At 32.4% G+C, this 14934-nt stretch overlaps 2 protein-coding genes across 2 annotated transcripts; one reads left to right on the top strand and one right to left on the bottom strand.

The window, feature by feature from the left end:
• The first annotated feature begins 1420 nt into the window (after positions 1-1420).
• LOC107910613 (conserved oligomeric Golgi complex subunit 4) lies at positions 1421-5878 on the top strand. Its single transcript, XM_016838520.2, is given in 4 exon segments — positions 1421-2521; positions 2524-2574; positions 2577-3190; positions 5146-5878. Coding segments are annotated over 4 exon segments (2232 nt in total). The 5' UTR covers positions 1421-1584; the 3' UTR covers positions 5776-5878.
• Positions 5879-9879: 4001 nt separating this feature from the next.
• On the bottom strand, positions 9880-14616 carry LOC121214662 (uncharacterized). The gene is made up of 3 exons (XM_041088572.1): positions 14333-14616; positions 10578-10908; positions 9880-10499 (listed from the first exon to the last, which is right to left on the bottom strand). The coding sequence occupies exons 2-3, from the start codon at positions 10905-10907 to the stop codon at positions 10002-10004; spliced, it is 828 nt and encodes a 275-aa protein (XP_040944506.1). The 5' UTR covers position 10908; positions 14333-14616; the 3' UTR covers positions 9880-10001.
• Between the last annotated feature and the right edge of the window lie 318 nt (positions 14617-14934).

Here is a 14934-nt window from a genome sequence, read left to right as displayed (position 1 = left end):
TTGTATCTCATTACTTGTATTTATTTTAAAGGATTGTATTGGGGCCATAGATGGAACACACATAAAAGCATGCATTTCGCCTTCTTGTCAAATACTTTATATTGGACGGAAAGGTGAAGCAACTCAAAATATTATGGTAGTTTGTGACTTCAACATGTGCTTTATTTTTGCATTTTCTGGTTTGGAAGGAACAGCACATGATAGCAGAATTTTTTTGCAAGCACTTAGAAAATAAGAGTTAAAGTTACCACACCCTCCACCAAGTTGAACTTTAATTTTTTAATTACTTTTTTCATAAAAAAAATTAAAATTTTTAATTTATTTTTAAACTTGATATTATGTTTTACTTTTTTGTAGGAAAATATTATCTTGTGGATTCAGGATATCCACAAATGGCAGGTTTTCTAGGTCCATATAGGGGGAACGATATCATTTACCTGATTTTCGTCGAGGTAATCATCAAGTATCTGGAAAAAAAGAAATCTTTAATCATGCACATTCTTCGTTACGCTCTGTGATTGAACGAACATTTGGAGTGTGGAAAAAAAAAGGCCAATATTAAGAGATATTCCAAGTTATTCATTCAACAAGCAAGTTTTAATAATTATTGCAACAATGGTTTTGCATAATTACATTCGAAGACATGTTTGGTCAAATGATGAGGATTTTCGAGAATTTGAGAATATACCCGACATGCCAGTCTCTTCAAGACAGTTTGACAGAGGTGAATCGAGTTCTTCTAACAGAGAAAGTGACCTTGAAATCACGATGTTAAGGGAAACCATTGCAACTAGTTTAATAAATCCATATTTGTAAAAACATTTTGTATTATAACCTAATTTCTAGTAATAAGGAAACTTGTTATGTCTTATGTTACTATATTTTTTTATTAAAAATCATCCATTTAGATACTTCAAAATTTGATCCAAGTATAATGTTACTATTTGTGAAAATAATATTTATTATTGTTATAAAAAAATATCTAACTATAAAAAATTAAAAATAATTATCATTTTATCTAATAAATAATTTAAATTAATTATATAATTCATTAAAATATTGAAAGATACATTTTAATATTTTATTAAATGAATTTATAAATTCACGTATTTTAATAATTTTAAAAAAGTAAAATAATTTAAATAACTTCTATTATATATCAATTCTAATCTGATGTCTTTAATAGTTACTTTTTATTCTCACTTCACGCCTACAGTTGCGTTTAAATCCAAACACATACTCCACCATTCTTTCCAATCTCATCGCTACAGATCCAATCTCACCGCTACAGTAACTAATCTCACCGCCACTATTATTTTTAAGCTCACCGAAGTTAAACACATTGCCCATCTAAACTAGCCCTAAATCAAATACTTTTCCTTGTAATTGGATGCTATTTTAATTTGTTTGATAAGTGACTAGCTGCTGGTTAAACCTTAGCCGAAGCTGTAGAACTCTCGCATCGCTCCCTCTTCGCCATAAAAAATCTTTAAAAACTTTCAAGTTAAAACTGAAATACCAAAACTAAAACTAAATCTAAATTAGCTTGTAAGTAATTTGTTTCTTGAAAGTTAGGGGAGAGAAATGTTGTCGACACCGTACGAGTCCGAAGCGACGGAGCAGCACGACGATACCTCCGCATCAACCATGAAATTCGGAACTCCCGAGGCAGTCGACTACGTCCGATCCCTCACCGACGTGGGGGCCATGACGCGCCTCCTTCACGAGTGCATCGCCTACCAACGCGCCCTCGATGTGGACCTAGACACCCTCCTCTCCCAGCGCACCGACCTCGACAAGAGCCTAAACAACCTCCAAAGATCTGCCGACGTTCTCGACATTGTCAAGGCTGAATCTGACCACATGCTCTCTAACGTTACCTCCACCTGCCATCTCGCTGACCAAGTCAGCCGCAAGGTCCGCGAGCTCGACCTCGCTCAGTCACGCGTCAACTCCACGCTCCTCCGCATCGATGCCATTGTGGAGAGAGGGAATTGCATCGGCGGCGTCAAAAGCGCTCTCGACGCTGAGGACTACGAGTCAGCCACGAACTACGTAAGGACATTTTTGGAGATCGATAATAAGTTTAAGGATTCCGGATCAGACCATAGGGAACAGTTGTTAGCCTCAAAGAAGCAACTGGAAGGGATTGTAAAGAAAAAATTAATGGCAGCCGTGGATCAGAGGGATCATGCTACAATCCTGAGATTCATTAAGCTGTATTCTCCTTTGGGTCTTGAGGAAGAAGGGTTGCAAGTTTATGTTGGGTATTTGAAGAAAGTGATCGGGATGAGATCAAGGCTAGAGTATGAGAATTTGGTTGAGTTGATGGAACAAAGTAATGGGCAAAATCAGAATAACCAGGTAAATTTTGTTGGGTGTTTGACTAATTTGTTTAAAGATATAGTTTTAGCTGTTGAGGAAAATGATGAGATTTTACGGACTCTTTGCGGAGAAGACGGAGTGGTGTATGCCATTTTTGAGCTACAAGAGGAATGTGATTCAAGGGGTTCTTTAATCTTGAAAAATATATGGAATTTAGGAAATTGGCTAAATTGTCTTCTGAAATCAATTCTCAAATAAGAATTTGTTAACTGTTGGAGCACCTGAAGGACCTAACCCAAGAGAGATTGAGTTGTATTTAGAAGAAATATTGTCATTGATGCAACTTGGTGAAGATTACACCCAATACATGGTTTCAAAGATCAAGGGGATGACAACAGTTGATCCGGATTTAGTCCCACGGGCTACAAAAGCTTTTAGGACAGGAAGTTTTAGCAAAGTTGCTCAAGATATTACTGGCTTTTATGTGATTTTAGAGGGGTTCTTTATGGTGGAAAACGTGAGGAAAGCCATAGGGATCGATGAGCTTGTACCTGATAGCCTTACTACTTCAATGGTGGACGATGTGTTTTATGTTTTGCAAAGTTGCTTGAGAAGGGCTATTTCTACTTCGAATATTAGCTCTGTAGTTGCAGTACTGAGTGGTGCCAGTAGTTTGCTGAATAATGAATACTATGAAGCCTTGCAACTGAAAGTAAGAGAACCGAATCTTGGGCCAAAGTTGTTCTTGGGTGGTGTTGGTGTTCAAAAGACTGGGACGGAGATTGCTACAGCCCTGAATAATATAGATCTGAGCAGTGAGTATGTCCTGAAACTAAAACATGAAATTGAAGAGCAGTGTGCGGAGGTCAGTTGTATAGTTTCTTTTTGTTCTAATTTGCTTATGTTCCAATCAGCTGCTGCATGCATATTATTGATCTTTCAAGATTGTTGTTTACTTATTTGAAGGAAATGGCTTATTCTTTCTAGTGTTAGGATTTGTGAAACATTGCTGGTTCTCCATAATGCATAGTAGCATTACAATTTAAGAAGGTTCAGATTTAGAGGCAAGGTTCTTAGAGGCTCAGAAAGGGAAAGGAAAATAGGAAATGAACTATTAAAATAAAATTCATAAAGGATCATTATTATCTCCTTTCGCTTTGGATTAAAATTTATATTATTTAGCCACAAATGGTGGGTTGGATATTGATGTTATGATTGTATCAACTGGCTAATGTTTTGATAACTTTAACTTAATGCTTTGGGAGTTTACATGCAAGTGTTAGGCTGACTTCTTTGGATATGTAGGAGGAGCTGGAAACCGAACCCCAGCATTACAGGAAGTCCACCTAAAGGGGGTGGGTGAACCATTAGGACCAAGTCCTAGGTTCGATTCGATATTACTTATAGAATGATATACAAGAAATCTTGGCATGCTTTTTTGTAAGGTAATAGATGCAAAGAAAAGCCCACTTGATTGTCTTGGTCTTTAATTTCTTTTAACTTTTTTCCGTTAGTTGTGGTTTTACTAATAAGCAGATAATATAAAACTCCCTACTCAAATTTTGAGTATTTAACAGCAAACATGGGATCAAAAGGAAACCATGCAGATTGGCTAGCAAAAGAAAAAGAAATTTTTTCTTGTTTTGTAGAGAAACTAGACCATTCTTTAGAGTTCATTGTCATAATCATATATCTCAAGTTCATTTACATACACGGACACAGATAAGCGCATACATATTGCATCTTACTTTAACAGGAGAGCACTCTTTTTGTCCCTTGCACTTCTGGCAAGATAAGTGTTCTAGTGCCTAGTGTGCACCTTGCATGTCCGACAACAATGGCTTCAATACTGAACTTATTATTTTCCCAATATTTCAAGCTATAATCCATTTTACTGCTGGGCGTTGCAGAAGAAGTAAAACGGTTGACATTAATGCATCCAAGAGTACCTGTAGATTTAATACTGGAGTATTTCATATTGTTGAATATTAGGCAAGTAAGAAATTTATAATTTTCTTAGACTGTTTCCCTTGAGCTAGCTTTGGTGCCAATTATTGCTTCTTGCTGAGCATAAGACTGATTGGCTCATGCACTTAAAATGAGAAACAATTCAGAGTAGGAATTCATGGTGGTTCTGCTAAGCTGCAGTCCTTATGTTTAATGTTGGAATAGAGGTATGCGGATTGGCCGTATTACTAGATAAGCTGTAATTTCTACATATAAAATGGAAAAACTTGGTGCCGGTTATTGCTTCTTGCTGAGCATAAGACTGAATGGCTCATGCACCAAAAATGAGAAACAGTTCAGAGTAGAATTCACACCAGTTCGGAAGAGTTTGATATCCTGCAGCCCTTATGTTTAACGTTGGAATAGAGGTATGTGGAGCTAAGCTAGAGTTTCGGTACATAATATGATAGACTTTTATGGTGTCACTATTGTATTTTCTCATGATTAACTCAGGGTTCGTGATAAAAGAAATTGGCTCTATTTTACCTTAAGTATTTTGTATTTTTAGTAAATACTACCACACTGCTATTAGTTGTTCTTTGTCCTTTTTTTTCTTCTTCCGGAAAAGAGTTTACTTTATAATGCCTGTTTCCTTTGGTCATTTTCCTTTTATAAAACTAATCGCTTCTTTTAATAATTTGCTTGGCTTTGGTTGCATGCCTGGTAGTGTGTAACTTCGTGTAAAGTATTTAGTTATTTACTTCTACAATTAGTGGCTTCTATGGCTTGTGCCTCTTTTTTTTTTTTTTTTTTTTTCATATTTATCGTGTTATCCAAGTACTGCATCGAAGGTGCTGTTTTCTTTCTCTTTAGGTCTTTCCTGCACCAACTGAAAGGGAAAAGGTAAAATCTTGTTTGTCCGAGTTGGCTGACTTGAGCAACACTTTCAAGCAAGCCCAGAATGCTGGTATGGAGCAACTAGCGGCAACTGTGACACCTCAAATCCGTCCGGTACTAGACAGTGTAGCAACCATCAGCTATGAACTATCAGAGTCTGAATATGCCGAGAACGAGGTGAATGATCCTTGGGTACAGAGACTTCTTCATGCTTTTGAAATCAATGTGGCTTGGCTCCAACCCCTGATGACTACTAACAACTACGATTCATTTGTACATTTGGTAATCGACTTCATTGTGAAGAGGTTGGAAGTGATTATGATGCAGAAACGGTTTAGTCAACTCGGTGGCCTTCAGCTTGACAGAGATACCCGAGCGTTGGTAAGCCATTTTTCTGGGATGACGCAGAGGACCGTGAGAGACAAATTTGCTCGTCTTACACAGATGGCAACCATACTCAACTTGGAAAAGGTGTCGGAGATTCTGGATTTCTGGGGCGAAAACTCAGGGCCTATGACCTGGAGACTGACACCTGCTGAGGTTAGGAGAGTTCTGAGTTTAAGGGTTGATTTCAAACCTGAAGCTATTGCTGCTTTGAAATTGTAATCCATGTATCTCTCTTATCGTAGTATAATCCATTTTAGTATTATTTTTGTTTTACAAAAATTCTATTTTTGGTATTTATACATCATACTACGTTTCTATTAAATTGGATTCGTTTTTTTATTTAGTAGGAATTCAATTCGATTGGTTCAGTTTTGGGCCTTTTTAACACAATTTTTGGAGTGAGTCTATAACTTGAAAATTTTAAAGTGCTTTTACTCAATTTAATTAATTTGTGAAATACTAATAATTTATTTATTATTTAAGTGTTGGATTGAGTTTCATGGACACTAATTTAATTAGAAATGTGTATAAAAGTTGAAATATGAAATAAACTATCTATAATCTATATAAGAAGCACGAATACGAATTTGGAGAAATTTTTGGGCAAAATACAATTAAAAGTTTTTTTTAATATTTACCAAAATGGGCCCGATAAATAATTTTTTATCGGAATGGGCCCTTTTCACCGAAAACGAGTCCATGTCAGCGCGATGTCAAGGTATGTGACAGGAAAACGTGTCCTCAAGGGCGTGTTTTGTCCACGTGGACAGAAAGCGAGCTGACGTGGACGCATTTTGTTGCCACGAGCGCCCAAAAGCTCATAGCACACCGCTCTCCAATCGCCAGTTGAACAGACCTAGTGATTGGGTACCCGTCCACCGGTAATCCCAATTGCAGTTTGGCATCTTCCAAAGTGATAGTGCACTCTCCACATGGAAGATGAAATGTGTGCGTCTCGGGTCTCCACCTCTCAACCAACGCACTGATAAGTTTCGGGTCCAACTTGCATCCCCGGCCTACCGTCGCGACGTGCCAAAAATCCGCTTCCCGCAGGTAATTCTCTACCAACAGTGACGGAGGACCATGCATATTCCGGATATAGCATTCCAATATCCGATCTACAGACTTTTATAACAAATAATAAATTAATAATTATTTAAAATGCATAAATAAAAAAATCTTAAATAATATTTAAAAAATAAATTTAACACTTACCATTTTCATTTGTTCGACGGATATGTGCTTGTTATCAAGACGGATCAATTCTCCGGCCATTGTTTCGTACAAATTTTTACGATTTTAAAAAAAATTTTAAAAAATTAAATTTTTTTAAAAATAATTAAAAATAGGGATTTAAGAGAAATTTAAGAGGAAATTGAGAGCAGATTGAGATTAAATATAGATTTGAGAGAAATTTAGAAGGAAATTGAGAGCAATTTGAGAGGAAATTGAGAAAATAATTGAGAAAGAATTAATTTGTGAAAAAAAAATGAAGGGGTGGGGGGTTTTTATATATATATTTTTACCGTTGGGGGGACAATGGTCAAAACAATGACCATTTGCACTATTCACCCGCGGGGAAAACGCGTCCCCTGGGACGCGCTGACGTGGCAACAAAACGCATCCACGTCAGCGCGCTTTTTGTCCATGTGGACAAAGCGCGCCATTGAGGACACGTTTTCCTGTCACGTACCCTGACATCGCGCTGACGTGGACGCGTTTTTGGGAAAAAGTGCCCATTCCGGTAAATATTTATTTACCGGGCCCATTTCGGTAAATATTAAAAAAAGGGCTTTTAATTATATTTTGCCCTTAACAATGATTATTTATTCACTATTATTAAATGTGTTTATTAATTTAGTGTAAATATCTTTTATATTTATCTTGAATTATTATTCTAATTGGTGCATGTTACTTTACCTATTTTTATTTTTATTTTTTAAAATTAGTATTAGAGTTTACTTTCTTATATAGTCCAAATTTATATATTATTTAAAAATTAAAAGAAATTATGATTATCAATTATATATAACAACCATTAAAATTATATTATTAAAACTAACTAAAAATTAAGAGAAACTTTTGAACTGATAAAAATATAATTTATTTTCCATTATATTATTAAATTGACATTTTAAAATAATTATAATAATTTTTTACATAAAATAGGGGTTATATAATAAAAGAAGTCTAGACATAAGTTTTCTTCATAATTATATAGAAGTGATTACATAAAATAAATAGTGAAAAGGGTATTTACCCGCTGTGTAAGGAAGAAGCCTATGGTAGTGATAATATTTTTCCTTTTGATAAATTTATATTATTTTATGATAAAACTTCAAATCACAATTAACCTCATCTAGTATTATTTAATTAATTCATAGTTTTATTTGGTATTATATTTTTGAGGTACATCTTTTTTTATTATTTTACATTAATAAATTACAATTTATTTATATTAATTATCATTTAAGTGTTAGAATTATATATCAAGTTAGCTCTATTAAGTAATATTGGACTGTTAGATATTTTCATAATCATGGGTAAAAAAATAAAGAAGGGAACAAGTAGAAGAAGAGAACAGCCAGAGAGTTCTCTTTTAGCTGCTTCCTTGCCAATTGGTTTGTAGCAGTTTGAGCTTCAATAGTCGTTTATAAGTAGCTATTTAGTTCAATATTTGTTTTTGTTTTTGTTTTTGTTGCTGCAACTGTTGCCACCAATTCCATTAATTTGTTGGTGCATTTTTATTCAACTATTGCCGCCATCTCATTGCTTTCATTTAATTTTGTTCTTGTTGTCAAATATATATATATATTTACAATCTATATATAGATAAAAATACATATTGTATTTACTAATATTATCATAATTTTATATACAACTACAAATAAATTACTTCATTAATTAAATTCCTAAAAATATTATAATTTTGTTTGAAAACTAAAATTTTAGATTAAAAATAATAATTTTAAATATATAAATGGAATGTCCAAAATTATTCGAATTACAATATCTAAAGTATTTGAATTAACACCCATGTGTATATTTTCTATTCATATTCATATACACTATGAATAATACCGAACAATAAATCTAATAAATATGTAATATATAAATCATTAAAAATAAGAGATCAAATAGTGTTGAATGTTTAATTTTTTTAATGATTTTAGTTTAATTTAGCGTCATCTACTTTTATAACACATTGGTTAGTTTGACTGTTTGAAGCAAAAGCAATTTTCAATTCCACTACATTTTTCTTTCGCAATGACTGTTAACAAAATTAAAAGATAATAATTACACAATATATTTCCACTCATAGACAACTATATGTTTTTAATAAAACTTAAGAATAATAGATAGTTAGTGTATTTCTACAACATATTTACTTTTACAGACAATTATATGTTACATTATCTAGAGATGTTTCATTATTGTAAACATCTAATTTTGTCTGGGTTTACAGGTTGTGAATTTATTAAACTTTGAAATCGTTGGATGAGAGTTACAATATGGTTGTTTTTTATTTTAAGGTTAAATAAATTTAGCTTCAACATTAAAATCAAATTTAAATTTTGAGATAGGGACTAAATCAAATTGATTTTACAAGTTTTGGGCTTGAATTAATTTTGCAAGAGAATTTCATGAGATTGAATTTAAATTAAGTTTAAAATTATTTTGAGGTTAATTTTAAAGTTGAATTCCAATTCAATTAAATTTTAAAAAATTCCGGCGGATATTTGGGTTTTTGGGAAATAGAATTTTTAAATAATTTTGAGAATAAAAATGTTTTGGGTTTTCTTTAATAGATATTTTATTTGGTTTTCATTAACCTAGTCTAAATCGGATCAAATCTAAATTGCTTGAGGTTCAAATCGGGTCAAGCCCAAAATCAAATCCAAACCAAGCCGAAATTGAGTCAAGTTCAAGAGTTCAAATTGGTTCAAGGCACACAAAACCCACATGTTTATGAAATGTTAGGATAAGATTTAGGGTCCGTTTGATTGCCAGTAAAATGTTTTCCGTAAAATGATTTCTGGAAAATGTTTTACTTTTCTGTAAAATGATTTACTGGAAAATATTTTCTGCTGTTTGGCAGATTTCCTGAAAATATTTTCCGGAAAAGTTGTTTTTACATATATTAATATATATTAATAAATTTTTATATTTTAAATTTTTTTACATATATTGCAATGATTTATTTATAATAATATTCAATTATTAAGCTACAATATTAATCGTTCTAAATTGAAAAAAACTAATATCAAATAAATTATTTGTAATTGTGTTAAAAAAAACAAGTATTGAATAATTATAAATTGCTTCGAAACCACAATGAGTACTAGAAATTATAATATTATCCAAATACATAATTAGTAGTACACCACATACTAACAACATTGCCCAAGTGCATAATATTACACCACATAAAAGTATCAATATCTTCAACCTTGAGAAAATTTTTGAAGCCAAATTTTTTTATGCTTCTTACTTTTAACTAAAAAAGCTTTGGCATCGGATTCATGATTCACTAGATAATCAAACACAGAACACAATAAGTCATCATCAAATCCTTCTTCCTCCATCGACATCACTTGTTCGTAAAGCTGTGATGTCTTATCGGCAGTAAATTGTTTCAAAGCATTAGCAATTTTGCCAAGTTGTTCACCCACAAATTTAATTTGTTCATCAATGAGACTTTCTTGAACACTTTTTCTTTTACGTTTGGATGTGCCAGATGAAGATACATTTGTTCTTACCTCTTCAGCCTCTTCATTGTCGCAGTCTATAAGCATTGAATCTTCATTACCATCATCCAAATCTATGTCAGCAAATGTTCTGGCAAAACTCCCTGTTGTCATATCTTTGCCAACAACCAAAGCCATTTCATCATAATGATCAATAATACTTTTATTCAAAAATGGTTCATACTTCTTGTGTGCCTGTTGGATATTATACACAATTAGAATAACAAGTAAAAAACAATTGAAATATACTTAACATATATATACATATATTACCATCACTGCTGCATCATATGTCGCTCTATCACATGTGATCATTTTCATGTTATCATCCCATCCAAAACCACTTTCACCTCGAATTTTGCATATAATCTGCCACTGGTTTTTTACTGTCCTCAAATGATTTTCCACATGCTTCGCATCGCATTGGACTTGGAATCTTTCAGAAATGGCGTCGACAACTCGATTAATAGAAACTGCTTTGAAAGTATTAGAAGGCTTATTTCCTTTTCGAGCCTCCTCTGCTAGAATTTCAAGGAAAACATGTTCCATCGGTTTTGTCCACCTGAATTGCTTGGAAGTCCCTTCTTTGTTGCCCTTACCCATTCTACATTAAATAATTGTCATTGTCAATCATTTTAATATCCAACAAGCTTAAAACATAATAATAAATTCAATATCCAACAAGGTTAAAACATAATCAATATCTAACAAATTCAAGACATATATCAAAATCCAACAAACTATAAAAAATTTCAATATCATTATCCAACCAACATTTACAAAAAAAAAACAATTTTAATACTAAAACATAATAACATAGAAACAATAACCCTAAGCCCTAAATCTACCTAATATTTCTAGCCATATAATCAGTCCACATAGTTTGTGCAATTTCATCTTTCTTAGCAGACCATTCTCTTGCTTCTTGTCTTTCTTCTCGCTCCGTGAGAGTTTGTATTATCGAATCAGACTCAGATGCCTCGTATAATCCTTGATTAAGTAAATCACTAGGATCAACTCCCATTATATGATTATGAATTATACAACAAGCCAAAACTATATCTACTTGAGTTTAAAAATTCGAAAATGGTTCAGCATCTAATACACGAAACCGTTTCTTCAAAATCCCAAAAACACGTTCAACAGTGATCCGTAATGATGAATGGCGAAGATTAAAGAGTTCCTTTACATTTTCAGGCCCTTCAGCACCAAACTCTTTTAAATGATATCGGACAATACGATATGGGGTAATACATCCAATTCGGATGCCATATCCAGCATCAGCAAGATAATATTTACCTACAATTTTAAAATACATAATTAATACTAATAAACTATGAGCTTACTAGAACTATTTGTGATAAATATTACCTTTCGGAATTCTTAATCCTCTTGTGCGTGAAAGTGCATCACTTAAAATACGAGAATCATGTACACTACCTTCCCAACCAGCTAGAACATAGGAAAATTTCAAATCAAATGTAATGGCAGCCAATACATTTTGTGTCGTCCCCCCTTTACGGCTACGAAATCTTCCTTGCATGCTAAGTGGAACGGATGCACGAATATGAGTTCCATCTAATGCTCCAATACAATCTTTAAAATAAGGATAAAACCTTGGATTGTTTCTAATTTCACTAGGAGTTGACTCATCAGGTAATCTAATAACTAGTCTATACAATTTCAAAATAGCTCTCAATACAACCCTAAAGTAATGGTGAACTGTCTGAGTTGATCTATAATATTTAGATCCAATCACTCGAAACCTTACATTATGACCAATTATATGTAAAAATATAACTACTTGCTCCCTAATATTGACAGATTTAGATGATTGTAATAAATTATTCCTACTAAGAATATCACATAAATTAAAAAAAGCGATCGGTCTCATCCTTATCACATCAATACAATACTGGTCACCACTATATAAAATATTATTAATATAATTTTCTCTTTCATAATCTCGATTCACACGAGGGCGAGAAGCAATTTCCTTTCTAGTTTCTAATTTTTTAATCCAAATAGCCCCAAAAGCTAAAACTGAAGCCACGACTCCAACAATTGCATTTTGATGTTGATTACGATCCATCTACACAAAATAATGCCACACAAATATTAGTTTTCAAATATATTATTTTAATTATTTTAAGTTTCACTTTACTTAAATCATGTGTGGGTTTTATTTAAATATAAATATATATTTGACTTAAATTTCACTATATACAAATTATTCTAATTGATTATCAATCAAGTTGAAAAGAAAATGTTATGTGAATTTTATAATAGCATTATTTTTTATTTAAGGTTTCTTTTAAATATAAGATTTATATATCAGATTTTTAAATTACCAATCAAGCGGTGTATTACTCGAAATTTATCTATAAGATTTATTATTTTATAAATTAGTAATTTTATATTTTTAAATTGATTTTTCTAAAATTTTATTCACGCGATTTAGCTAATGAATGCAAACATACTGGCAAATGCAAACATATATATAAATATGTATATATATTACACTAACAAATGAAAGTACTCAATAGTTGCAAAGATAGATCACAACCCAAACAGAAGATCAACTCTTCAATCTTCTGGTTTACTAAAGCATAGTAAAGAAAATGCAGAAATTGAAACATAGGAAGCAACTACAAACTTATTTAATTGTCTTTTCATTAACAAGCATTCAACAGCCAAATAAAAACTAGAAAGTTATATGCATTCAACAGCTACAAACATATTTGAGCTTTTTCTGTCAAAATGCATGTGCCTCAATGAAAGTTGGCTTTTGCAAGCTCAGTATTGCCATTGGTGCCTAAATATGGTGCTTGACTACACTAAAATAACTGTCCGAATAAGATCAATCCAGCAAGTAAGAAATTGATTTATCACAACTCAAATTACAAAGAATTTGACCAATTTATCCTTAAGAATCCAATTTATAATGAATCAATACCAGAACTCAATTTATCCTTAAGAAACCAGTTATTGGATTCAATTCTGGAAGAATTATAAACTGTTTAATGGAATCCCCATCAGAAACATAAGAAGGAAGGTCCTTTGCAATCAAAAGACTTTTAATCTGAAATGACTGCAATAAAAAAATACCATTTATTTGTATCAATTTAATGATCAACAAAAGAAGAGAAAGTAAAACTCAAATCTTTTTCACAGTAACAAATAAAGTCGCATCCCTTTAATCATTCTAAATAGAATAGTAAGCTCTTTTTCCATGAAATTACTTTTATCATATGAGACTGAAAATTTCTAGTCTCAAAAACCAATTCTTTAGTCAATTATATTATATGGAATAGAAGGCTTTGACCCCATATTAGGGGAAAACCGAAATCATGAAGCAACAAAGAATTTGGTTGATAAGGAATCTGTAAGATATAGCAGATAGCAGCATTGGTGGAAAGCTGCATTGTCTGTGGTGTATATCAAGCTAATCCCAGACTTCTGTTCTTGAAATCTGGCAAACAAACCTCTTTTAAAGAAGTAATAGATTGAACTTAAATAACACACCAACAAAACTATCCGGCATCCTAGCCTAATTAAACAGAGATGGACACTTAAATGAACTAGTTCAAGTTGGTCATGGATTCATAGTGACTGTATGATAAACAAAGGGTCAACGTTCTAGGTTAGACTATAAGCATATAAAAATTTGGTACATAGCTTTCCATTCAGTGTTAACATGCGAAGCTTCAACGGGTAAATAGAGAAAACAAAAATGGAAAAGATATATAGCATACCCAAGAGAAATTACAGATGCCATAGTTTTAAATCTTTGCAAAACGGGTTCGGTTCATAATAAAAACCCTAAATTCAGGTTGAAGTTGCATGGAATTGCTGAAATTATGTGCTCTACTTCACCAAAATGCAAAATGCAAAATGCAAAATGCAAAAAAAAAAAAAACAAAACACAAAACAAAGCACTTTAAAACATAAAATCAACATCAGATCCAAATAACGGAGAGAAACATCACCAGCCAAATTACCAAGAGATAAAAGATGAAAGTACTAACCTTGTCAAGAAAGTTGAAACGAATCTCCATCGCTCCTTTAGAATTTGCCAAAACTAGAAAGCCCAAAAGAGATGGTAGTAACTAAAAAAGAAATATATGCTGTCTGGAAATAAAGAAAATCAGAGAAAAAGATGAGAATCTCAGGGAAGTTGAAAGAAGAAAAGAAGAAGGAGAGTCTGGAAAATCGATAGAGATAGAGAGCAGAGCCAGTAAAATGTCTTACGGAAATTGAAAAGTGTAAGGCATTTTCCCTAAATTGTAAGAGATTTTTCCGTGTTTTAGAGTTCATTTTTTAAATGAAAAATATTTTCTGCCAAACAAACACTAAAAAAGTTGAAAAATAATTTTCGAAAAATCAAATCCCACAATCAAACGGACCGTTAAAGTAGCCGACTACCCGCACATGGGGAAATGGAAGGTCAAACAGCATTAAAGTGGTATTTACCATCACTTGTTACTTTTTTATTACATATTACATTATATTTATCATATATAATTTTATTTTCAAAATACATTAAAAATATAAAAAGAAGCAGAAAAATACAAAAAAGGAAATTACCGAAAATCCAAAAAGTAAAAAATTGGAAAAAAATCAGAATTTT

The sequence above is a fragment of the Gossypium hirsutum genome, chromosome D02, assembly GCF_007990345.1.
Source record: "Gossypium hirsutum isolate 1008001.06 chromosome D02, Gossypium_hirsutum_v2.1, whole genome shotgun sequence".
Lineage (NCBI taxonomy): Eukaryota > Viridiplantae > Streptophyta > Magnoliopsida > Malvales > Malvaceae > Gossypium > Gossypium hirsutum.
This window is presented reverse-complemented; position numbering and strand designations above follow the sequence as displayed.